Genomic DNA, 25930 nt, shown 5'->3' with positions numbered 1-25930 from the left:
TCCTGTGATTATTTTGAAACCGATTATTTTGAAACTCGCCAGACAAATGTCCTTTCTTAAAACTTGCCTGTTTTTCTTCCTCAAATCAAACTGCCTCTAATTGTTCCTTTCCTTTAAACTCTGATCTTCTTCCTCCAGTAAACTGCAATCCCCCTTTCCCTCGCAACTCTCATCTTTCTCAGCCCCGGTGTGCTACGCTTTCAGAAGATAATTAACCGCCTAAATTGAAGTGCTCGGAGATAAGTGTTTCCCTGCGTTCTCAGAATTCCTCCCGCTGTCACCAGTGGCAGCAAAATTGACTGTTGCAATTACCTGTGGTGATGTCAGCTTGGCTCCACGATAATGTATGAACATTTATTTTGAGCTTCCCCTTGTTGAGGTAAATGTAGAGGATTCCAGATGCTTCGTAGAATTCATTGTACAGCAGCAGACCATCCTTGTTCCAGGTGCGGAATTGGAAGCTGACAGAAAGTCCGTCCATTTGCGGCTTACCAGGGAGCAGCAGGTAACTGCTGGAAGCCAGGAACGTAACCGGAACGGTGTGGGGCTCCATGCAGGAAAATGTCACATTTCCCTGGAAGAAAGGAGGAGAGGGGGGAAACATTCAAGTTAAACGTTCTGCCTGTTTTGTTTGATAGCTTAATGGGATCTGATAACGAGCCAATATAGAAACATTTAAATGCTACATAACATAACCAAGAGAAGAAAGGTATAATTTCAGACTGCAACTCAATGGCGAGAAGAACTCTGCCTCAAAAGAAAATGAAACTTCAGCACAGACGGCCTTCAGAACAGTTTCTTAAAAAAGTACAGACGCAGTCATTTAATTTTCAGACTAAATAACGGCCCAGGGTTTTCCGGAGCGTGGCACCCGCTGAGGTGACTGACCCATTCGTTAGCTGTCTTTCCGTCACATTGGCAGCTAAGAATGGCGAGGTCAACAGGAACATCCACCATCTTAGTGAGAGCACTCGGATCAGGGTATGGGTAAATTGCAGTCAAATAAGATGCAGAAAGTGAAATAAAGGAGCACCATTTATGCCTCAGTAACAGTGCACATTACATTTGCACACATATTGTGAGCACGCTAAGAGTCCTTATATCTGTACCCTTCAAGGCAAAGTGAGTTATTTTTTACACTGGCTGCAATCAAGACAGGCAATTTAGTGCGTTGCTGAAGAACAGTCACCGTTGTAGGAACGACAGCAGTGGTTAGCACTGTTGCTTCACAGAGCCAGGGTCCCAGGGTCGATTCTTGGCTTGGGTGACTATGTGGAGTCTGCATGATCTCCCCATGTTTGCGTTGGTTTCCTCCCACAAGTCCCCAAACACATGCTTGTTAGGTGAATGGGACATTTTGAATTTTCTCTCTGTGTACCTGAACAGGCGCCAGAATGTGGCGACGAGGGGCTTTTCACAGTGACTTCACATTGCAGTGTTAATGTAAGCCGACTTGTGACAATAATAAAGATTATTATTATTAAGACAGCAACTAATTTGTGCACAGCAAGTTTCCACAGGCAGTAATGACAGAGTGATCGGATAATCTGTTTTTTGTGGAGTGGATTGATTTCTAAATACTGGACAGAAATAGTGCCGTGACATCACCCGAGAGTGCAGACAAGGACCTCAGCCTCGGCTCTCACCTTGAAAGATGGCATCTCTGACTCACGCAGCGCACCCTCGGTTCTGGACTAAAGTGCCAGCTTTGGCTTTTGTGCTCAAGGCCTGGAGTGGAACCTGCAACCTTCAGATTCAGATGCGAGTGCGCTACCAACTGGGCTGCAGTTCGCAAGCTATTATCCAGATAAGGAGTAAACGGTAGCTTTTCCAAGGTTGGTGCTTGGTGTGAAATGCCTCATAGAGGGCAGACTATAACCTCAGTACCTTTTCCCAGCTCAGGATAAAAGGCCACTGTTTGACAGTGTCCTTGCATGTCAGAGTTGGCCACAGAAACATAACGAGGTTTATGAAACATGTCTACATTCATGTTTATCTAGTTATTCTGTACCATACAGCCTGCTTCAGGGGCTGTTATCAGCAATTAAAACCATGGCAACCACTTTAAGTGACTCTCTTTGATTGTTTTTTTGTGTTCCTTTCCTTCAAAAAAAGTCATTGAAATTATTCATTTTAAACCCTTGCCTACCACAAAGTTTAGCTCAGTGGGCTAGACAGCTGGTTTGTGATGCAGAGCGAGGCTAGCAGCATGAGTTCAATTCCCCTACCGGCTGAAGGTCCCGCTTTCACAACCTTGCTCCTCGCCTGAGGTGTTGTGATCCTCAGGTTAAATCACCAGCAGTCAGGGGCAGCACGGTGGCGCAGTGGGTTAGCACTGCGGCCTCACAGCGCCGAGGTCCCAGGTTCGATCCCGGCTCTGGGTCACTGTCCATGTGGAGTTTGCACATTCTCCCTGTGTTTGTGTGGATTTCGCCCCCACAACCCAAAAATGTGCAAGCTAGGTGGATTGGCCACGCTAAATTGCCCCGTAATTGGAAAAAATGAATTGGGTACTCTAAATAAAAAAATAAAAAATCACCACTAGTCAGCTCTCCCCTCAAAGGGGAAAGCAGCCTCTGGGACTATGGCGGAATTTTTACGACAGATTTATGCCCAGACAGTCGATAAAATGGAATAAGATTGGGGAGCGCCTTGAGAAATGGGAGTTCTTCAGGGCCAGAGAGCACTGATTTCAAAAAGACATGTCATCCTTCGCCCACCTGAGAGCTCCTCAAAGAAATATCTGGGGATAAGCAGGAAAAAAAGGTGACGCATGAGTGATTTCTGACCCATTCAATAAAAGGGGATGTAGTCACATGGAGACAGATAGCTGCAAGGCACAGGACAAACACTAAGGATAAAACTAATTATTTATAAAAAGAACACAGAAAAGGCCCCCTCAAAATATAGGGGGCTGGCTTCTCTGATTCTGAGGCAATGTCCCCACGCCGGCGTTGGAAAGGTGATATTTTGTGACAGAAAAAATGTCGTAAAACGGCCACCGATCTTCTGTTTGACCGGGGGCTAGCATGTCGGCAGCATAGAGCTCCCGGCTCTAGCTGTTGATATGGCAGCCTCTCGTGGCCCTGGCCCGTGAACTAGCCACCTCCCTTTCGCCGGCTTGTGTGCCATGGACGACCCCCCGCCCCCCACAGTGCCCCCAGCCCCTAATAAAGTCCCCCCCTTACCTGTGGATTGGCCTCCCCAGACTGTAGCGGCGGCGGACTGAGTCCGCAGCTGCCACGCCACGATCCCGACCGATGAGACCACACGCAACCGATGCTGTCGGGAACATGGCCTGTCGGTGTCGGTGAATCGGGGGATTGGGCCTCAGGCAATGTCCTGAGGCTGTCGATATGTCACGTGGCATTCTCGGAGAGCACACCGCTTTGGATGGGGTGCAGCATTGCAAAAGCGGCGCCACCCCGATTTGGTCGGGAACCATTCATTCTCCGGCCGATCGCCGAACACGATTTTGGTGTCGACGACCGGAGAATCCAACCCAAGTTGTCCTTTCTTTTTTTCAAAAATGTTTTTATTGAGTTTTCACATTTTGTATTTCACAATTCATATGTTATATGTTACACTTTACACAGCCGTGCCGATCAGAGGAAAAGAAACAAAACATAACTAAAATGAGCAAGAAATAAAAGAAGGTTTATAGACACGCAGATGTCAGTACAGATAATTACATACAATTGCTTTCCCTCCTGCTCTGGCCGTGACCCCCCCTTTGTTGCAGTTCCCAGTTTGGCCTGGGTGCATATTTACTGATGTCAATCCACAGTTATAGTCCCTTGTCCATCTCGACTTCCTGTGTGTCCTCCCCCCATCTTTCCTGTACCTTTTTATCTCATGACTCGCTTGTGTCTCCCCCCTCCCCCCACTCCCTTACTTCATTGATTATTGGCTACAAACAGATTCTGGAACAAGTTGGTGAACAGCTTACGCATCCTGTAGAAGCCCTCTTCCCACCCTCGGCTGGCAAATTTTGCTTTCTCTAGTTTGTACAATTCCGTCAGGTCGGACAGCCAGTCTGCAGTCTTGGGTAGTGCTGCCGATCGTCAGCCAAGCACGATTCACCACCGGGTGATCAGGGGGGCAAAGAGTTGGCCTCCCTCCCCATGAAGAGATCTGGCTGGACCGAGACCCCGAAGTCTGTCATTTTTGGGTGTGGCTCCATACTCGCTCCCACAACCCTGGACAATGCTTCAAAAAAAGGTTGTTCAGTACTCGGCAATTCTGGGGCAAACCAAGAACATGGGGGTGTGGTTGGCCAGGCCTCCCTGGCACCGTTCACACTTGTCCTCCACTTCCGGAAAGAACCTACTCATTCGGGTTCTGATTAGGGGCAGCACGGTAGCATTGTGGATAGCACAATTGCTTCACAGCTCCAGGGTCCCAGGTTCGATTCCCTGCTGGGTCACTGTCTGTGTGGAGTCTGCACATCCTCCCCGTGTGTGCGTGAGTTTCCTCCGGGTGTTCTGGTTTCCTCCCACAGTCCAAAGGTGTGCAGGTTAGGTGGATTGGCCATAATAAATTACCCTTAGTGTCCAAAATTGCCCTTAGTGTTGGGTGGGGTTACTGGGTTTTGGGGATAGGGTGGAGGTGTTGACCTTGGGTAGGGTGCTCTTTCCAAGAGCTGTTGCAGACTCGATGGGCCGAATGACCTCCTTCTGCACTGCAAATTCTATGATAATCTATGAAGTGGCTCTGTGCACCAACTTTAGCTGCGTTAAGCTGAGCCCTGTGCATGTGGAGGTGGAGTTCGCCCTCGGCATAGAAACAGGGGGAGGGCTTGGATCCAAGCATTTCACAAGTTGCCTTCCAATGTCTGGGTCCATTATCAGAACTGGAAGATATTACAAATGAGTGACATTTAAAAAGTAACAAAAAAATGGAGAAGTAAGGAACATAGAACATTACAGGCCCTTCGGCCCTCGATGTTGCACCGACCGTGAAACCCCTCTAAAGCCCATCTACACTATTCCCTTATCGTCCATATATCTATCCAATGACCATTTGAATGCCCTTAGTGTTGGCGAGTCCGAGGAAGATGTATGTGTGGGGGTGGGGTGGCGGGGAGTAATAATAATCTTTGTTATTGTCACAGTGGCGTGATGGTTAGCACTGCTGCCTCACGGTGCTGAGGTCCCAGGTTCGATCCCAGCTGTGGGTCACTGTCCGTGTGGTGTTTGCACATTCTCCCCGTGTTTGCGTGGGTTTTGCCCTCACAACCTAAAAGATGTGCAGGGTAGGTGGATTGGCCGTGCTAAATTGCCTTTTAATTGAAAAAAATGAATTGGGTACTCTAAATTTATTTTAAAGAAAAATTATTGTCACAAGTAGGCTTACATTAACAGTACAATGAAATTACTGTGAAAATCCCCCAGTCGTCACATTCCGGCGCCTGTTCGGGTACACGGAGGGAGAATTCAGAATGTCTAATTCACCTAACAAGCACGATTTTTGGGACTTCTGGGAGGAAACTGGAGTGGAGAGTGGGTTAGCGGTGGGGGTGTGTGTGGACAAACTGGTAGAAATGGAAGCATGAAAATCAATGACCTTTTCACCTGATGAAGAAAAAGTTAACGAGGCGATTGCGCTCGCTGAGACTTCCCACGCCAAGCACCAACCTTGGGAAAACCAGCAGATCCAGATGGAAACAACATGGGAGCTATAGTTAAGATGTGAAGTTATTAACCTTGCACAATACCTTAGTTGGACCATTATTGGGGCTAAGCGTGCAGTTTTAGGTACTTGAACACACGGATATACAAATTAGGAGCAGGAGTATGCCACTCGACCCCTCGAGCCTGTTCCGCCATTCTGTAAGGTCACAGCTGATCTGATTGTAACCTCAACCCCTCATTCCTGCCCACGCCGATAACCGTTCACCCCGTTGTTGATCAAGAATCTACCCTTGAAAATATTCAAAGACTCTGCTTCCACTGACTTTTGAGGAAGAGAGTTCCAGAGATTCATGACATTTCTCCTCATCTGTCTTAAATGAACGACCACTTATTTTAAACAGTGTCCCCGAGTTCTATATTCATCAAGGAGAGGAAAGATACATTCCACATCCACCCTCCCCATTTTGTGAAGGAAATAAATTTTGAAGAGAGATTTGAGGAGCTTGGATGTTTTTTTATGCCACGGCTGAGAGAGCCTATGGGTGATTCGGAAGGGTTCTGTTAAGGTTTTGGTTTTATTTGTTTGAGTGATGCGAGGCAAGGCCAGCGTTTATTGTCCATCCCAATTGCCCTTGAGCAGGTGCCTTGACTTGAACTGAGTGGCTTGCCGGAAAGGAAACAGAGCAGTTCAGAGTCACCACATTGGCGTGGGTTTGGAGTTCAACTATTTCCGATATTCAGTAATAAGAGAACTCAAATTTAAGATGAGCACAGACCATTGAAACAGAGGTCAGAAAATATCCTCACACAAAGAATGGATCCACTGTGGAGTTCTCTGCCACAAACCACGGAAGGAAAGTTATTCAAAAATATACCTGTTCGTTGCGTGAACAGGAAATACTAAAGGCCATGGGAAGGAACCAGTGGGAGAGTGAGATTAGAAATACCGGTGCAGTCTCCAAAATACTGATTGTGCCTTCACTGTGCTGTGCTATTCTATTCCACAATCCCAGTTGGTTCTCTGAAGTGATTTGGCCACAATACCGCAGTATTAAACCAAGGGATGAATTTCCCGCCAGTGGGGTCTTTCGGTTCTGTCGAAGGTTACGTGCCACACACCCCACATCCACCAATGGTAGTGGGTTCTCCGGCGACCCACGAAAAATGCTGTAGATTTGGGCGGGACCGGGAGATCCCACCGGTGGTGTGATGACCCCCAGGAGGACAGCGAGGGATCACTCATTGACCCCGTAGGTTTTGTGTAGTGTGTGTTCCTGCGGTAATGAATGGAGGCCCGACCAGCTGGGTCTCATTATCAAGCCCTTTAAATGCCATTCCAGATCCGGATGGGGATTTCATGTTCATCCTGGTCTGGGACACTCGTGTCATATGCTAGGAGTGCCACTTTACTTTTGAGTTAAAATAAAATGAGTTAAACCTTCATTTTCTTCAACCCTGATAAAGTGCGAGGCGATTCATTTTGGTAGAAAAAATTTGAATGCGGATTACACAACGGCAGGGTTCTGATGAATGTGGAGGAACAAAGAGATCTTGGGGTTCATGTCCACAGATCTCTGAAGGTTGCCACTCAAGTGAATAGAGTCATGAAGAAGGCTTATAGTGTGTTAGCGTTTATTAACAGGGGGCTTGAGGTTAAGAGCCGTGGGGTTATGTTGCAACTATACATGACCCTGGTGAGACCACATTTGGAGTATTGTGTGCAGTTTTGGTCACCTCATTATAGGAAGGATGTGGAAGCATTGGAAAGGGTGCAAAGGAGATTTAAAAGGATGCTGCCTGGTTTGCAGGATAGGTCTTATGAGGAAAGGTTGATGGAGCTAGGGCTTTTCTCTTTGGAGCGGAGGAGGATGAGAGGCAACTTAATAGAGGTTTATAAGATGATGAGGGGGATAGATAGAGTGGACATTCAGAGACTATGTCCTCGGATGGATGTAGCTGTTACAAGGGGGCATAACTATAAGATTCAGGGTGGGAGATATAGGAGGGATATCCGAGGTAGGTTCTTTACTCAGAGAGTGGTTAGGGTGTGGAATGGACTGCCTGCTGTGAGAGTGGAGTCAGACACGTTAGGAACTTTCAAGCGGTTATTGGATAGGCACATGGCGCACACTAGAATGACAGGGAGTGGGATTGCTTGATCTTGGTTTCGGACAATGCTCGGCACAACATCGAGGGCCAAGGGGCCTGTTCTGTGCTGTACTGTTCTATGTTCTATGTATTTCCTGGATTATAACAGGTGGCCAATGGCAAGCAGCTACACAGTCAGAAAACATGCCGCGGGAGGTTGGCCGGGAAATTCCGCCCTTGTTTTACGATGCACAATTAGTCTTTTCGATTCCCGCGTTGTTCTTTATAAAACTTAAACAAAACTGATTGAAATGTTTGGAGAAGCAGTCACTCCCGCCTGCACTCTCAAAACTTTAAAGGTTTACTGTAAAAGAGTATACAGATACAGAGCTATGTTCTGACAGAGTCAGAATCACAAACAAATGAAGGCTGTTGCACATTAACATAGTTTGTCAAAAATAAATCACTAACTACAGTATAATGACCTGTCCATCGCACATCTTTTTGAATTTGATTGATGATGTGGAACTGAAATGATCAAATGGGAAAATTCATGATAGATCTTTTCCTGTTATCATTTCCATTGAAGTCAGTCAGAAGAGATCAAGAATGGAAAGCTTGCGATATGACTTGTGACCAATGTTGTAATAATAGCAGAACATCACTGGAAGGAAACGTCTGTCATCCGATCTTGTCTTCGTTTCAGCAGAGCAGAAAACATGTTCTGCTGATATCTTCAAGCTTTCTATCCATGTATATCTGCTCTCAGGTACCTAGCCTAAATGAATGAACCCACAATGTGCCTGCACGGTCCCTTATGAGCGATTGTTGTTCAACAGTGGTCAAAATGTGTGGCAGCAAGTTTAAGTGCAGGCGTGACATGATGAACAGTTCTAGATTACACTACATGACATGCAAATGTGCTCAACATTTTGGTCAGACCAAAACAGAGTTGCAGCGTCAGAGATTGATAAAAAAAACAGCAGCTGACTGTACAGAATAGCTTTGAAGACACAGTGCTCAACTAAAGAGCTGGGAAGCAGATGGATCTCTTGTGGTGAGATTGCAGTGCAGCGCCTGTCAGTTCCGTGAGCAAGTCGTGAGCGCCAGGCGAGGATGCGATTGCAATGGGAGGCGCACAAAAGTGTCATCCTCCTCAAACACGATTGGAGAAGGAAGGCCAAGGGATATTGTCAAAATATCCACAAAATGTCCCAGTTTGAACTAGGATATAGCTGGCGATCCCAAATCAAAGTTTTTAAACAGTATGGTGCTATGGGGCAGAATGTTATCATATATTGGCAGTGTGACAGCAGGCGGCAAAAGTGGCATTGAAGCTTTCCCACTGTACTGCAAAACTCCTGGGCACTGCTCTCTGGCAACCGGGTGGTGGTGGTTGGGGGGGGGGGGGGGGGGTGATTAGACAAAAAGGCCTGATGACGATACTCAAATTAATTATAATTGTTTTGCTGTTATTGGACATCGCAATTCCCACAAGGTGACTGACAGGGAGTTGGGGGCAGGGGGCGGGGATTGGTGGGGGTCGGGGGGGGGACCGGCTGTGCAAACAATTCCCACCGATGTAAAACATGATTTGGGACGTAAGTCAGATTTTCCTCACCCGAACGAGAAGAACAAGAAAATATGGGGCTGGATTCTCCGCCCCGCCACATTTCTGATTCCCTCCGCCAGCGGGATGGTCCATTAGGCCAGCCGGTCAATTGGGTTTCCCATTGTGTGGCAGCCCCGCGCTGTCGGGAAACCCCCGGGCTGCCGGCAAAACGGAGAATCCCGAAGGCGAAGCTGATGGTATCTGTTTTCAGTTTTGTCCAGGCAAACAAACTGTAAGAATTTACCCAGCAAATGAAGGTCTGCTCAAGCTGAAAACATGAGGACTAACAACAGAAGAACAAAAGATAAGGGGCGGGATTCTCCGATTTGCCAGCCCCATTTTCCGGCGTGGCAAAGGGGCGGGATTCTCCATTCCCGCAGCAGCCAATGGGGTTTCCCATTGTTGCCCCCCCCCACACCGTCAGGAAACCCGCGGGTGGGTGCACTGCCAGTGGACCGGAGAATCCCGCCGATGGAGAGTTCCGTTGAAGGACTATGCTGGAAGCCCGTTTCGGAATCAGACAAAACCTCTGTATTCATTGTTCATGTCATTTTGACAACAGCCTGCAGAATCCATGGACCACTTTGTCAGCGGATGCAGAGAGAAGTGTACGCCCTGTGAGTTTTCAGATGCAAAATGAGCGGATGGGATTGTTCAGTAACTGAGCACATCCACTCCCATGGAAGCATTCCGGAAAGATCCGCTCGACAAACTCAAAACATGTAGCATCGAAACTGTGATGATATGTGTATATATATTTCTGTGTTTATGCATATATTCTGTGCAGGTGAGGGTAAAGCTGTGTCTGGATTTGTCCAGGGTTAATCAAAGGAGAGGCTTTTGGAATCTAATTGTTTGTGGAGTCATACAATTTACAGTGCAGAAGGAGGCCATTCAGCCCATCAAGTTTGCACTGGCTCTTGGAAAGAGCACCCAACCCAAGCCCACACCTCCACCCTATTCCCATAACCCAGTAATCCCACCCGACACTTAAGGGCAATTTTGGACACTAAGGGCAATTTATCATGGCCAGTCCACCTAACCTGCACATTTTTGGACTGTGGGTGGAAACCGGAGCACCCAAAGGAAACCCACGCAGACACAGGGGAGAACGTGCAGACTCCGCACAGACAGTGACCCAAGCCAGGAATTGAACCTGGGACCCTGGAGCTGTGAAACAATTGTGCTAACCACTATGCTATTGTGATGCCCTAAGGGAGTCTAAGAGATGGTGGAGCAAAGGTATTACCTCTTTGCATTTGAAATTAGGCCTTTTGAGGTTTTAATATACAATAGGGCTGGATGAGCTCAGGTTGTTTTCTTTGGAGCAGAGAAGGCAGAGAGAGCAGTTGATTGAGGCATATAATATTATGAGGGGTTTGGGCAGGGTGAATAAAAGGCAGCTGCCCCTTCATTTGGAAGGTCAATAACAAGTGGACATAATTTTAAGATGAAAGGTATCAGTTTTTGATTTAGATTTTAGATTCATATTGGTTTATTGTCACATGTACTGAGTTACAGTGAAAAGTATTTTTCTGCGAGCAGCTCAACAGATCAATAAGTACATGAAAAGAAAAAGAAAATCCATAATAGGGCAACAGAAGGTACACAATGTAACTACATAAACACCAGCATCGGGTAAAGCATACAGGGGTGAAGTGTTAATTAGGTCAGTCCATAAGAGGATCATTTAGGTGTCTGGTGACAGTGGGGAAGAAGCTGTTTTTGAGTCTGTTCGTTCGTGTTCTCAGACTTTTGTATCTCCTGCCCGATGGAAGAAGTTGAAAGAGTGAGTAAGCTGGGTGGGAGATGTCTTTGGTTGTGATTTGAGGAAATATTTTTCCACCAATGGACGGTGGGAATCTGGAATGCACTGCCTGGGAGACTAGTTGAGCAAGGAAACCTCACAATCTTCAAAAAGTACTTGCATGAGCACTTGAAATGTCAGAATGTTGAAGGCTATGGGGCGAGTGCTGGGGAGTGGGAGTAGTGTAGAATTGAGTAGTTTTTTTGTTTGTTGATGCAGCCTTGATGGTCAAAGGTAATTTTCTGTACTGTATGATTCCAAGTAAATGGAATACATTTAAAATGGGTTACGTGTCAATATTGATGTGCGTTTCAAAAGAGGTTCAAAGGTAACCAAAGAACACTTGTATCTTACTGGAGATTTGTGAGCAATTTTAAATTTTATTGATCCAAAACAGAGGTACCATGGGGACTTGAACGGTTTTAATATGCAGGGAGCCAAAGTTTAAAGGGATTTATGAAGACAATGGCGAACAAAGATGAAAGGGAAAAATATATTTTGTGAGAACATGTTTTCAGCTGGAGTAAGTTGCTGTCGGGATGGCTCATTGAAGGTCAGCTCCTTTATTTAGGCTGTGAAAGGTTTTCAATCAAAAAAAGCAACTTAGCCTTAGACGAGGCGGATATTTGTTCTGTGAAGCAGTTTGGTTGAATCTGCTTTTGGAAAACCACATCAGTGTTGTTTTGGTTCTGGGAAGTCATCGATAATACTTCTGTTTGCAGTGAAAAGCAATTTCCTGATATGGGTAAAGTTTTCTAGATTTTCAGTTAGGAAAATATAAGGATACAAAAGGATAGTTTCGTTGTGCACTTGTGGTAAAAACATTTTTGGGGATTGCCGTGTAAGATCTTGGGCTGGATTCTCCGTTTTTGGGACTATGTCCCCACACCGGCATGGAAACAGTGGTCTCTAATGCCAGAAAACTGCTGTCAAAGGGCCACAGATTCCCCGTCTTGCTGGGGGCTAGAGGCAGCTCTAGCTGCTGATATGGCCCCCCTGCACTTCCGTGTCAGTGGCCGCACGTGCGCACAGCGGCGGCCTCCAGCGCCCTTGCCGTGCTCCATGGCAGACTCAGCCTGTGGACCTGGACCGCTGAAATAGTGCCCCGCATAGGCCCCTCGCACGCCTCGGACCGCACGCACACATTGCCCCCAGCCCTGAATGAAGCCCCCCCCCACACGCTGATTGGCTTTCCCCCAACTATGGCAGTCCCAGACTGAGTCCGCAGTCACCACACGAGGATGACGGACGGTAGGATCATGTTAGAACCACACCGTCAGGAATTCAGCGGGTGGGGGACGGAGCATTATGGGGAGGGCCACAGGCAACGGCCTGAGGCGATGGATACTCGGCACGGCCTACTCCATAAGTACGCCGATTTCCGGGGGGCAGAGAATTGTGAAACCGGCACCTGTCCCGATTTTGTGCGCCAAAACGGATTGTCCGCCCCGTCGCTGAACGCGATTTTGGTGTCGTGGGCCGGAGAATCCATAACCCTTTTCTATTTATATACCTTTTATCTTGTCTGCTAAAGTTTTATGATTTGTTTAATAAACATTTTAATTATTAAAATTTTAGAAGTTATCGCTGGAGTTCTGTGCTTTTGAGTTCAGTAGCTACTCCTCCTCATGTATAAAATACAAAAGAGACATGATGTGGAGATGCCGGCATTGGACAGGGGTGAGCACAGTAAGAAGTCTTGCAACACCAGGTTAAAGTCCAGCAAGTTTGTTTCCAATCACTAGTTTTCAGAGCACTGCTCCTTCCTCAGGTGAATGAATAGGTAGGTACCAGAAATATATATACAGTCAAAGATGCAAGACGATACTTTGAATGCAAGTCTTTGCAGATAATTAAGTCTTCACAGGTCCAAACGGAGCAACTGGAGACAGGGATAATCATAGGTTACATAAGTATGAATTGTCTCAAGCCAGGACAGTTGGTAGGATTTCGCAAGCCCAGGCCAGATGGTGGGGAATAAATGTAATGCGACATGAATACAAGGTCCGGTTGAGGCTGTACTCATGTGTGTGGAACTTGGCTATAAGTTTCTGCTCGGCGATTCTGTGTTGTCGCGCGTCATGAAGGCCACCTTGGAGAACGCTTACCCGAAGGTCAGAGGCCCTTGACTGCTGAATTGTTCCCCGACTGGAAGGGAACATTCCTGCTTGATGATTGTCGCGCGATGTCCATTCATTCGTTGTCGCAGCGTCTGCATGGTCTCGCCAATGTACTACGCTTCGGGACATCCTTTCCTGCAGCGTATGACATAGATAACGTTGGCCGAGTCGCACGAGTATGTACTGCGTACCTAGTTGGTGGTGTTCTCACGTGTAATGGTGGAATCCATGTCGATGATCTGGCACGTCTTGCAGAGACTGCCATGGCAGGGTTGTGTGGTGTTGCGGTCGCTGTTCTGAAGGCTGGGTCGTTTGCTGCGAACGATGGTCTGCTTGAGGTTAGACAGTTGCTTGAAGGTAAGCAGTGTTGGTGTGAGGATGTCCTTGGCGAGATGTTTGTTGTCATCGATGACATGTTGAAGGCTCCGCAGAAGATGTCGTAATTTCTCCACTCTGGGGAAGTGCTGGACGACGAAGGGTACTCTGTAGGTTGTGTCCCATGTTCGTCTTTTGCGGAGGTTGATACAGTTTTTCGCCGAGGAGCATTGAAACTGTCGATCGATGAATTGAACACCATATCCCGTTCTTACAAGTGCGGCTTTCAGTGCCTGTAGGTGTCTGTCGCGTTCCTCTTTGTCCAAGCAGATCCTGTGTTATCTCACTCTAATATGCGTTCCCAATATCTATCCAAGGTGTGGGATCTCACCCCTTCACCTGAGAGACCTCGGGCGAGCGCTGTTCAGTGATACCAGTTATGCCAGAAAGTGATCCCGCCTAAAATGGGCGGGATTCGCATTGCTGTGTCTCGTGATATCGCATTAGATCTTGCGAGGCGTGGTGAGCCAGGCAGATCCAAGAAAGTGAGATCTCCCGGCATCCATCGGCCGCATCGCACTGCTTTCCGGGAGCACTTTTCCTTTAGGTCTTACCCTCTACTCCTTGTCCTCATTCCCCTGGTTCTAATGGTCTAGCTGAACAAATGATTTTCACGGTGAAATGCCAACTCTCAAATGTTGACAGACCAAGAAACATTTATACTTTACAATGTTACATCTGAGAGTTAAAGCTTTAAGTGAAAGTATTCTATCACTGGCAGAGTTCCTGTTTGCTAAACCAGTGTGTACTAATCTACCTACTCTTATCCATTTTCCTCTCTCAGAAACTAAAGGGAAACTATGAAAAATGAAATAGAAGATGACCAACATACACGATAGAAATGACGTTATTGAGCTGGCAAGTTTAGAATTGGGAGAACAAGTTTGCATCCAAGATTCCACAGAAATTATGTGGAACCAGCCGAGGTGAAAAAGATTTGTTTGGAACCAAGGTCCATTCCACACAAAGGTGCAATGGTGAGATGTGACTGAGGACAAATCAGGTCCATTCCAGCTACACAGCCATCATACAGTCCTATTGCATCAAAGATCAGGTCCCAGCTGCAACCAGGAAAAATATCCCAGAATGGTAATCTCACAGATCATAGTGAGCAATTGAAGAAACCTTGTGACAAGGTTACCATTATAAGATCTGGGTGTACAAGCAGATTACCACTCGTCTTTAGAGACTCATATTCATCAATTCTATACATAATGTAATGGTAACTAAACACAAACATATATTGTAAACAGTTCTACTTCTTTGTGAGGGAGAAAATATCTTTCAGAGGAAGGGAAGTGTCATGCTTTTATCCCTTCAAGGTGTATTACAACAACCAATCCTTATGGTCAACTTGATGTTATTATACTCAGGCAGACATTAACTGGGGATTCACCAGTACCCATAAGGATATGAAGAAGTTGAAAATGTGGTTGTTGATTTGGCATATAACTTCCGATTTCCAGGGTTTTGGACATGGGGTGGGGGTGCATCAAAGATGCGTTGGGCGATCCCTCACAACCGGACGTCCACACATAACAGTAGCACGGGAATTGCCCAGGAAGCTCAAACTTCCTTTGGGCAATTATCCTGCTCTACTACCACAGTAATTGGAAGTGTTTACATGTCACTTCACATTGTTGTTTTACAAGCGCAAATGAATGGTCCAAACTAACTTATTAGGTTGCTTTCACTGGCGTTCAGATGCGTCAAAGAGAATTTTTAAACAAACCGTTATTTCTGCTGGGGTCAAAACCGAAGTTTGGGTCTGCTAAAACAATTTGACTTTGTAAACCTGATCACAAATCTTGAATGGTCACATTTTTCCCAGTAAATTAAATAAAATTAATAGATGTCTCTTCTCGTAAAGTTCTTGGGCAGGATTCTCCATGAATCAGCACGATGGCCCGAACCCAGCGCCAAAAACGGCGCGAATCACTCCGGCGTCAGGCCCCCCAAAACGTCACTAATTCTCCGGCTGGGAATGGGCTGGTAGCGGTGTGACGCCATTCGCGATGGCGTCACCCATCATAGGCGCGCACGGCATCACTGCACAAATGACGCCCCCCCCCCCCCCCCCCCGGAGACCCAGCAAAATGGCCACCTGTCAAGCAGCGCCAAGTGAGAACCCCCACTGCCTGCCCTCCCTTTCCCCTTCCCCATCCCCCTTCCCCCATAACACCCCTTCCTCATATCCCCTTTCCCCATATCCCCTTGCCCCATATCCCCTTTCCCCCATATCCACCCTTCCCCCATATCCCCACTTCCCCAATATCCCCCCTTCACCCATATCCCCCTTCCCCCATATCCCCCCTTCCCCCATATCCCCCCTTCCCCATATCCCCCTTCCCCCATATCCCACTCCTAATTTGTAATTATTCCACCCCTACAAAACAATCAAGAACACAAATCAATCACTCCATGGGACCAATATTACAAAGGAGTCTTCACTCACGCACATTATATTACAGAAGTAACAGACAGCTTGATATCACAGAATGTGGCAGATTAATTTGGACTGAATCAGGAGATCCAAGCATCTGAACAACACAATAAACATTTATGGTAGAATTTGCCAGAGAGAGAGAGAGAGATAGGGAGAGCGGGAGAGAGAATGGGAAGAGAGATGGCATGGAAGAAAGAGAGAGAGAAAGAGGGAAAACATGAAAGAGAAAGCATGAATGAGAGAGAGGGGTGTGAACTGAGAGAGGCATCGGCGAGAGAGGCATTGGCAAGAGTGGCGTGAGCTGGAGAGAGGTAAATGTGGAAGAGTAGTAAAATAGAGAACAAGAAAGGGGGGGCTGTGAGAGTGAGCAAGTGAACATTGGGAAGAAAACAAGCGAGGTATCATTCAATTGTCGCAACTCAGAGACAACGTTGGAATAACCTACTAGAGGAAGAACACAGGGCCTTGTCCCGTTTGCAGCAATTGTTAATTCTATAAGCGATTGCAACCATTAATCAGTTATTCCAGATAGGCACACCAATTGGGGTGGTGGTGGCGTGAATAAGGGTACCTGCCTGACCTCTTTACTATGGCAAATGACCTCAGGATAACTCAATCTTCAACCAGGGATTTCAAATGGATATAATACACTTTTTGCATCTGCAAAATTATTCACTCCAGTTTCCGGCATTGACCCTACTGTAATTGAAAATATGGAAAGATGTGTCATTTGAAAACATGGAAGTATGGCAATATCTGGTCTGAGAGAAACATGAGAGGATACAGGAAAAAATCCCACAAAAGGTTAATAGCAGGACAGGATTATAAAATGCAGATTCTTTCTCTCAAGCAGGCATAGCAAACACACAGGATTCTTGTATTAAGCTAAAAACAATGGCTCACACCTTCATTGAAAGTAGCTATCTTAGGAAGCATCTGGAAAAGCATGGATGCTTCAATTGAATTAAGTGACGAATGTTTAAAACAGGCAGGTCTTTCAAGTCATAACCAAGTGAAATTTAGCATACAGCTAAAAGCAAAGGTTTCACACCTTCATTGAAATTAACTCTCTTAGTAAACAGCTGGAAAGGAAAGGATGATGTTCAGTTGAATTTGGTGTCAATTCTAAGTGTGGAATTCTGCTAATACCAAGTAAATTAAAAGAAAATTGGAGACAACCTGTCTACGAGAACATAATTTAAAGTCAAAATCAAAGGCAAAGTTATGAGCTGGGGACAACTGGAAAATTAATCTATTGAAATGACAGGAATTAAAAGTAACACCTATTGAAACCAAAGCATTTTTTGAATATCACAAAGGAACTTTGAACATCACAAAGGACAATGTAATCAGATCTGAGGGCTGAGGCCATGCCCAAAATGAATACTTAGTTGTCTTAGAATATTTAGATCAAAGATACTTTTTACAATCAAAGTGAAATAAGCTAATTTACAATAAAGTCGTTAAAACTTAATAACTGTTCGAAAGAGAATATAAACCCGAAGAAAGGGGACAGCCAGCAGAGCCAGCTCTCACAGCTCGGTACATAGGAAGGATAGGACACAACAACCAATCTCACCAGCGAATACATGTGAAGAAGACCAGATTTTTAAAAGAAGATTGATTGTCAAGTTGGGCCTGAAGGTCCCTTCAACCAACCAGAAGGATCCAGAAGCAAGATCTTTTTACATTTCTGTAAATAAAGTGTTTGCAGCTTTTAAAAGAAAAATTATAATAATAAAATAACTTAAAAGTTTTAACCTGAAACAGTGGTTATTAGCCTACTTTACTTACTTAGCAACGCAGGACCCAGGACATTGATGCTACTAAGGGGTAAGTAAGTAAAATTCTATGGTGAAGGTATGGGTTATACCGGGGGATAACTTGAAAATATTGTTTGACCTGAATAGCATCCACGGAAGCCTGCATCGGAGTCAGGGAGTGAGAATCCCTGTTCAACATTTAGAATATCGACCCTTTTTGGTATGGGGGGAATTCTAAGAATAGTGGTGAGTTTTAACTTCACTACACTCCTATTTATTTTTTGCCCAGATACTATGGTGGGTGAGACATTTCTGTCTCATCATAAGCATGCTCTTCCTGCCTCTTGTTTGGAAGCGTCCGCACATTAAAATTCTAGGGCTGTGCAATTGCAACCCATCATGTATCACATGAGGATAGAGATCAATATAGTATTCCTTTTCATGGATGAAACCAGATCTTGATAGAATGCAATAAAGCAATACTGAAGGGCTTAATTTTATTTCATCTCATGTTCTTCTGCTGTTAATTCCCACACCATTCCATGGCCCAAAGGGTTCTCAGTTTTGATCCCCTACTCCTCTTGAAGTGGTCGCGATGGGTAAGTGGTCAAAAACTGGGTCACTAGAGCTCAACCACTGGCTGTTCCTCCCGTTGTATTTAGAAATATCTGTTGCTCCAACTCACCCTGTCAAAATAATCGAGTGGATTAGTCTGCACCTTCCCACCATGTCAGAATGTTTGAGCCACAATTAAGGTTATCACACAGTATTATACATTTTGGAACTTACTGTGATGAATTTCAGATGCATTGTATTGTGTATTTGGTGCAGTAAGGGTTAAAAGCATGGGTTGGTGTGTTTGACTGCTGCAGCAATGTTTTTAAATATCCTGGTTTGAAATGCAACTAGACTTTGTGGCTACAAAATCGATAATTAAAGCATTGTAATCGTTGGGCTAATGGAATTTTGTTTATATAAAGAATGTTCCCTGGGAGCAGATAATTTGAGATCTTGGGCTGATTTTCCGCAGCCCGTGCCGAAATCACGTTCGGTGCGGGGGGAGAGAATGGCCGTTTATGAGGAAATCGGGACTGGCGCAGCTGAAGCGATTCTCTGGTCCCCGAACCATAACCATAACCCAAATCCGGTCCCTGGAGAATCCTCGGGAATCGCTTGCACGCCATCTACGCGGCGCAGCTAGGGGGCAATTGACAGAGGCCCCTCGCGATTCTCCACACAAAACTGGCCGGGTTCCCAACAGCGTGGTTCCAACCACGCAACGGCCTTCGGGAACCTCGGGTGGTGGCTGTGGACTCAGTCGGCATGGATCTGCGGGCGGGCGCGATCTTGGGGGTGCCTACATTTTGGATGCCGGTCCGTGGTCTGAGTCCGCCATGGCGCAAGGCGTGGCCGCTGCAGGCCGCCACTATGTGCAGACTCCCGACCGGAAGTGCGGGGCCCCGTATCCGCAGCCAGAGCTGAGAGAAGCACACCGGGGCCCTGCCAGCACCATGCAGGTAGGAGAATCGTTCAAGACTTTCTTAAGGAAAGTCCAGAGTGAAACACCAGCGTATAAACGCTGGCACGGGGACATAGCCCAATTTTTGGAGAATCCAGCCCATTGTGTTTAGCTTTAGTAAGATGATGTAGTTAATGGGAGGAACCAGGGGAAGAAGCAATCAGGTGTTTGAGTTTTGAAGTTCAATTTTGATCTGCCTATGAACAGATTTGCCATTTATGTCAAAGCAATCTAGTTAAAAAGATTTCCCTGGAAACAGCAATTTCTGAAAAGGCTGGCAGGTTAAACGACAGTTTGATGCAGGCAAGAATCTGCAATCTGGGTTCCTGCAGGATCTCTCTTTCTCAAAGCAGTTGATCCAGGACATCCCTTTACAGCAATTATTCCGGGGTCTACCAACTGTATTTAAAAGTGAATTTTGACCTGAGAGGGGTGTTGCTCGACTGGAGGTAAAGATATCATTAAGGAATTTGTGTTTCACTTTGTTGTTAAGCATTCTTTTACTGCTAATTGTAAACAATTTTCTTTATGATGTTAAAGTTAGTGATACTGTGTTAATAATAAAGCTTGTTTAAACATTCCATATCCCTATTTGTGTGTGGAATTACTCCTGAAGCGAAGTATTCTTTTCTCACAGTATTACAAATTAAATAAAATATTCAGGTTTCTGTCCAGTACCCTAGAAACTGTTGGGGTCTGGTCCGAGATCGTAATACACCAGAATGAGATTAGATTTCTTTGGGTCATAAGATGCGATCAAAACAGCTGCTGTATACATTCATTTCGAGGCAAGGTTTTAACTGTCTCATGGGGTTACCGAAATCTGTGATGGAAATGTCCACATGCAGTCTCAATGCTGAACTTTGACCTGGGTACAAGTAAAACAATACTTAGCAGCATGCTGATAATATGACACTTATGAAGTGCACATTCAGCACAGAAGTGGAATAATATAATTTATGCTACCTAGCGTGACAACTCTTTCATGACAACCGTAACTAACAGTCAGAAAATCTAACATAGTTGATGAACATTTTAATAGGTGATCAGTCATAATAATTAAATTCTGTTGCCGCATGTGATCAGGTACCGCTGCAAACTTTGCTGACGGATACTTCGCCATCAATCACAGCAGGTATTGTCTGAAGATATGGGAGAGAGTGAGAAGAAGATAAACGGATACAGAAGTGCGCAATGCTTAACAAACAGACAACTGATTAATGGTGACAATCGCCAACAAAATGAACAGTTACTGCAGGCATAATCTTCATTTGGAAATACAGCTTGGATATATATGTATCGTGCATTTAAGGTAGACGCCAAGGGACTTCACAGGGGCATTGTCAAAAGAAAACTTGTCACTGAGCCACGTAAAGAGACATGAGGATACGCTTGGTCAATGAGGTATGTTTTCAGGAGCACACTAAATGGAGAGAGAGAGGGAGATTTAGGGAAGGAAATTCCATATCTTAGACTATGGGAAGCTGAAGGAATGATTAGAATCGGGATGTTGAATGCACCCAAATTGGAGCAGCATAAAAACTCACTTGTAAACACACAGTATTAGAAGACAGTGGCACAGCAGTAATTTCACTGGACTCTTCATCCACCACCACATGGGTTGACATGGGTTCAAATCGCACCATGGCAGTTGGTGAAATGTAAATTCAATTAATTTTTTAAAAATCCAGACTATAAATCTGGTTTCTGTAATGATGACCATGACAACTGTCATCAATTGTTGCAAAACCCCCTCTGCTTCATTAATGTCCTTTAGGGAAGGAAATCTGCCATCCTTACCTGATCTGGTCTGCATGTTACTGCAGACCCACAGCAATGTGGTTAATTCTTAATGGCCCTCTAAAATGGACAAGCATGCCACTCAGTTCAAGGGCACTGAGGGGTGAGCAACAAATGCTGACCTTGCCAATGACAGCCACATCCCACAAAATAATAAAGAATTAAAACAATGATGAATAATCTTCAGCTCGGAAATGGATGGGTAAGAACATAAGAACTAGGAGCAGGAGTAGGCCATCTGGCCCCTCGAGTCTGCTCCGCCATTTAATGAGATCATGGCTGATCTTTTGTGGACTCAGGTCCACTTTCCGGCCCGAACACCATAACCCTTAATCCCTTTATTCATCAAAAAACTATCGATCTTCATCTTAAAAACATTTAATGAAGGAGTGTCTACTGCTTCACTGGGCAAGGAATTCCACAGATTCACAACCCTTTGGGTGAAGAAGTTCCTCCTGAACTCAGTCCTAAATCTACTTCCCCTTATTTTGAGGCTATGCCCCCTAGTCTGCTTTCACCCGCCAGTGGAAACAATCTGCCCACATCTATCCTATCTATTCCCTTCATAATTTTTTACGTTTCTATGAGATCCCCCTCATCCTTCTAAATTCCAACGAGTTTAGTCCCAGTCCAGTCAACCTCTCCTCGTAATCCAACCTCTTCAGCTCTGGGATTAACCTCGTGAATCTCCTCTGCACACCCTCCAGTGCCAGTGCGTCCTTTCTCAGGTAAGGAGATCAAAACTGAACACAATACTCCAGGTGTGGCCTCACTAACACCTTATACAATTGCAGCATAATCTCCCTAGTCTTAAACTCCATCCCTCTAGCAATGAAGGACAAAACTCCATTCACTTTCTTAATCACCTGTTGCACCTGTAAACCAACTTTTTGCGACTTATGCATGAGCACAACCAGGTCTCTCTGCACAGCAGCATGTTTTAATATTTTATCATTTAAATAATAATCCCTTAAGGAATAAGAAGCCTGTATTTAGCCATCACCTTTGCGTAACGTAGATGGTTGATATGTTCATGATTAGACATAATCAAATTAACTATTCATTTGAAAATTTATTCTCATGAAGTGGACAAGGCCAACATTCATTGCCCATCCCTAACTGCCCACCCTAATTGCTTTTCAAAGGTGATGGTGAGCCACTGCACGTCTTGCTACAGTTAGAATGGCTTGCAGCACTACTTCAGAGTGTGGTTAAGAGCTAACCACGTTTTCATTGAAAATCTTGTGCTCAACAACATGCCAGGGAATGAAAATTGTTCTTTCCCAGTTCAGATCTCACATGAAGTGCAAGATTATCTGCAGTACCCTAAAGTGATGCCTTACTTCCAACGATCAAAATAAACCCCGAATGTAGAGGTGAGATATTTTTCTATTTTGACATCAGCTACCTTGCATGGATTTCCAAAATTAGAGTCAGTTTCTACTGTGGGCCCATATCGATTAGGAGCTGTAATTCGTTGCCTAGGATGTGAATTTGGGCATTTATTGCCCAAACCTAATTACTGCGGGCAGCACGGTAGCACAGTGGTTAGCACTGTGGCTTCACAGTGCCAGGGTCCCAGGTTTGATTCTCGGCTGGGTCACTGCTTATGCGGAGTCTGCACGTTCTTGCTGTGGCTGCCTGGGTTTCCTCCGGGTGCTCTGGTTTCCTCCCACTAGTCCCGAAAGACGTGCTGTGAGGTAGTTTGGACATTCTGAATTCTCCCTCTGTGTACCTGAACAGTGACCGGAATGTGGCGACTGGGGACTTTTCACAGAAACTTCATTGCAATGTAAGCCTACTTGTGGCAATAAAGATTATTATTATTATTAGGTGGTGATAAGCTGCCTTCTTGAAGCCCTGTAATCCATCTGGTCCTGTTTCACCCATAGTTTCTTTTTCTCTCTTTATTCATTCTACAGGACGAGGGTGTCGCTGGCTGGATCAGTATTTATTGTCCATCCCTGAGGGCTTTTAAGTGTCAACCACATTGCTGCGGGCTGGAGTCACCTCTCAACCAGACCAGATAAGGATGACAGATTTCCTTCCCTAAAGGACATAATAATAATAATTTTTATTGTCACAAGTAGGCTTACACTTACACTGCAATGAAGTTACTGTGAAAAGCCCCTAGTCGGCACATTCTGGCGCCTGTTCGGGTACACGGAGGGAGAATTCAGAATGTCCAATTCACCTAACAGTGCGTCCTTCAGGACTTGTGGAAAGAAACCGGAGCACCCGGAGGAAACCCACGCAGACACGGGAGAATGTGTCGGCTCTGCACAGACAGTGAGCCGAGCCAGGAATCGAGCCGAGGACCCTGGCAGTGTGAAGCAACAGTGCTACCCACTGTGCTACGGTGCTGCCCTAATGCTGTTAGGGAGGCAGCCCCAAGTTTCTGATGGGATATTCCAACCCTTCCAGCTGGTGAGAACTTCCGGTCCTTCCAAAGGTGTCGTCTGCAGGTTCCCTCGTGGGCAAATGAGCTAGCCACTCAAAACACTATAGACATCAGTGGGACTTGAAGGTCCTGCTGGCGGCCAATGTTGAGCCAATAATAGAAAACATATCGCCGGGGTGGGGGGTGTGCAGATGGTGGAGGGAACCGCCCTTTGATCCAACATCAGCGAAGGAATGGTGATCTAGTCAGGATGGTGTGTGAGTTAGATTTGGTGTTTCCATGCATCCATTGCCTTAGTCCTTCTCGGTGGTAGAGATTACACTTATAATTTCACATTTTTATCAAATTCAACTTTCACCATCTGCTATGGTGGGATTCAAAGCCGGTTCCCAGAGCATTATCCTGGGTCTTTGGACTACTAGTCCAGTGATAATACCACTACGCCACCGTCTCTTCATGTGCCTCCTAGATAGTGAATAGAAGGTGAGTTACAGACTGCAGAATTCTCAGCCTCCGACCTGTTCGTGTGGCTACAGTATTTATCTGGTTGGCCCATTTCAGTTTCTAGTCAATGATAAACCCAGGATATTGATGGTGGAAAATTCAGCTATGACAATATTGCTGAACATCAAATAGAGATTGTTAGATCCTCTCAGTTTAATTGTCTCAGTGGTTCTTTCTCCAGTTTCAAACTAAGACCATTATCCTAAACAAGTCACCTTCTCCCGAGCATCAATAGATTGGCTGAGCACATAAAATATCACTCATCTAGGATTTGCCTAATTGAGAGGATATAAAACAAAATGTATCCATTTTCCATCACACTCTCTCAATTAAACATTCAACTGTATCTGGTTTCACTCTGATCAGCTCTCGAGGCCACAGTTTTAATTTTTAATTCCATGCTGCGGATAAACAGCTTTTATGTTCTGAATTTAACAAGCAACTCACCACAATGTGTATCTGAGGTTTGCGTCTCTTGGCCAGATCAATAATATTCACTCCGTTGTAATAGAGATTCTCAATGCAGCCATGAAAATTCTTCCTCAGGAATGTCACCGATTTGCCTGGAACTGGAATCCCTCCAAAACTGAGCTTTGATAAACAAGAGAGTGGATAAAAAAGGTTATTATATTGTCCCTAAAGGAGGACGGGGTGGGGGAACAATGTGGCAAGGTATTCAGATCAATAACAGACCTTTGGCGCTTCAAAGTGCAATGATGCAAAGCAAGCTTTTGTCCTGTGCTTTGCTTGAACCATTGCCAAGATTTTGCATACCAAAGGCCAGTCTGAAACAATGTCAAAACGAGCCTCTTGAGACAGCACCAAAACAAAGTTTCCTTTGGCGCTACCTCAAAATTACCATTTGTTTCTAAAGATCATAAGTACTCGTAACATTGCAGGTGGCATAATGCAAAGGTGCAAGCAACAGCAAAAACCCATCGTGACGTGGTTTATTGAACAACTTGTTCTGCCCTCAACCTACCAGGAACTCAAAATATCACACGATTTTTCTCTCTTGTGCATCACTGATTTTCTTCCTACCCGCACGTGCCAAGGGGCAATGTCGGGGGCTAGCTGTAGCTGAGAGAGGATCAATTGTTGGGGAGGTCCATGGTTGGGGGGGGGGGGGGGGAATTCCCATGTCTGTGGGGAGGGGGGGATTTCTTGTGCCTGTTGGAGGAGGTAAATCCCATATCCGTGGGGATCCTGCGGGTGTGAGGGCGGGGGCAGGGGGGGCGAAGAGGGCGAACTGTCTGGGGGAGGGGATCCCATGTCCATGGTGGGAGAAGATTTGGAGATTTCCCTGGGGGAGTGGAGAGAATCTTCTTTTTAATTTTAATTTTTTTTTAAAAGGCGCCCCAATCTCTTGAAAGCCAAGGTTACTGGCAGGATGGGTTCTGAAGCGTGACGTGCGAGACTCGTCTCCATGATTGTTTATGTCAAAGTTTTGCCCTTATTAAGATGATGCACTTGATGGAAGGAGCCAGGGGTTGAAGCCGTTAGGTGTTGAGTTCATTTAAAGATTTGACTGTGGACAGACACAAAGTTTCAGGACAAATGGTGGGCTAAAGATTTACCTGTTGGATTAGATTTGTTTATTGTCACGTGTACTAAGGTACAGTGAAAAGTATTTTTCTGCGAACAGTTCAACAGATCATTAAGTACATGAAAAGAAAAGGAAATTAAAGAAAATAAATAATAGGGCAACACAAGGTAAACAATGTAACTACATAAGCACCGACATCGGGTGAAGCATACATGGGTGTAGTGTTAATGATGTCAGTCCATAAAAGGGTCGTTTAGGAGTCTGGCAACAGTGGCGAAGAAGCTGTTTTTGCGTCTGTTCGTGTGTGTTCTCAGAT

General features: G+C 45.4%; 1 protein-coding gene across 1 annotated transcript in view; it reads right to left on the bottom strand.

The window, feature by feature from the left end:
- Nucleotides 1-25930, bottom strand: part of LOC119962140 (contactin-associated protein-like 5) — a 1413266-nt gene that overhangs the window by 724204 nt on the left and 663132 nt on the right. The window contains exons 7-8 of the mRNA XM_038790064.1: nt 24516-24659; nt 313-574 (exon numbers count right to left, since the gene is read on the bottom strand). Coding sequence (XP_038645992.1) covers nt 313-574; nt 24516-24659 — 406 coding nt within the window. The remainder of the gene's footprint in view (nt 1-312; nt 575-24515; nt 24660-25930) is intronic.

This window comes from Scyliorhinus canicula, chromosome 2 (assembly GCF_902713615.1).
Source record: "Scyliorhinus canicula chromosome 2, sScyCan1.1, whole genome shotgun sequence".
Lineage (NCBI taxonomy): Eukaryota > Metazoa > Chordata > Chondrichthyes > Carcharhiniformes > Scyliorhinidae > Scyliorhinus > Scyliorhinus canicula.
This window is presented reverse-complemented; position numbering and strand designations above follow the sequence as displayed.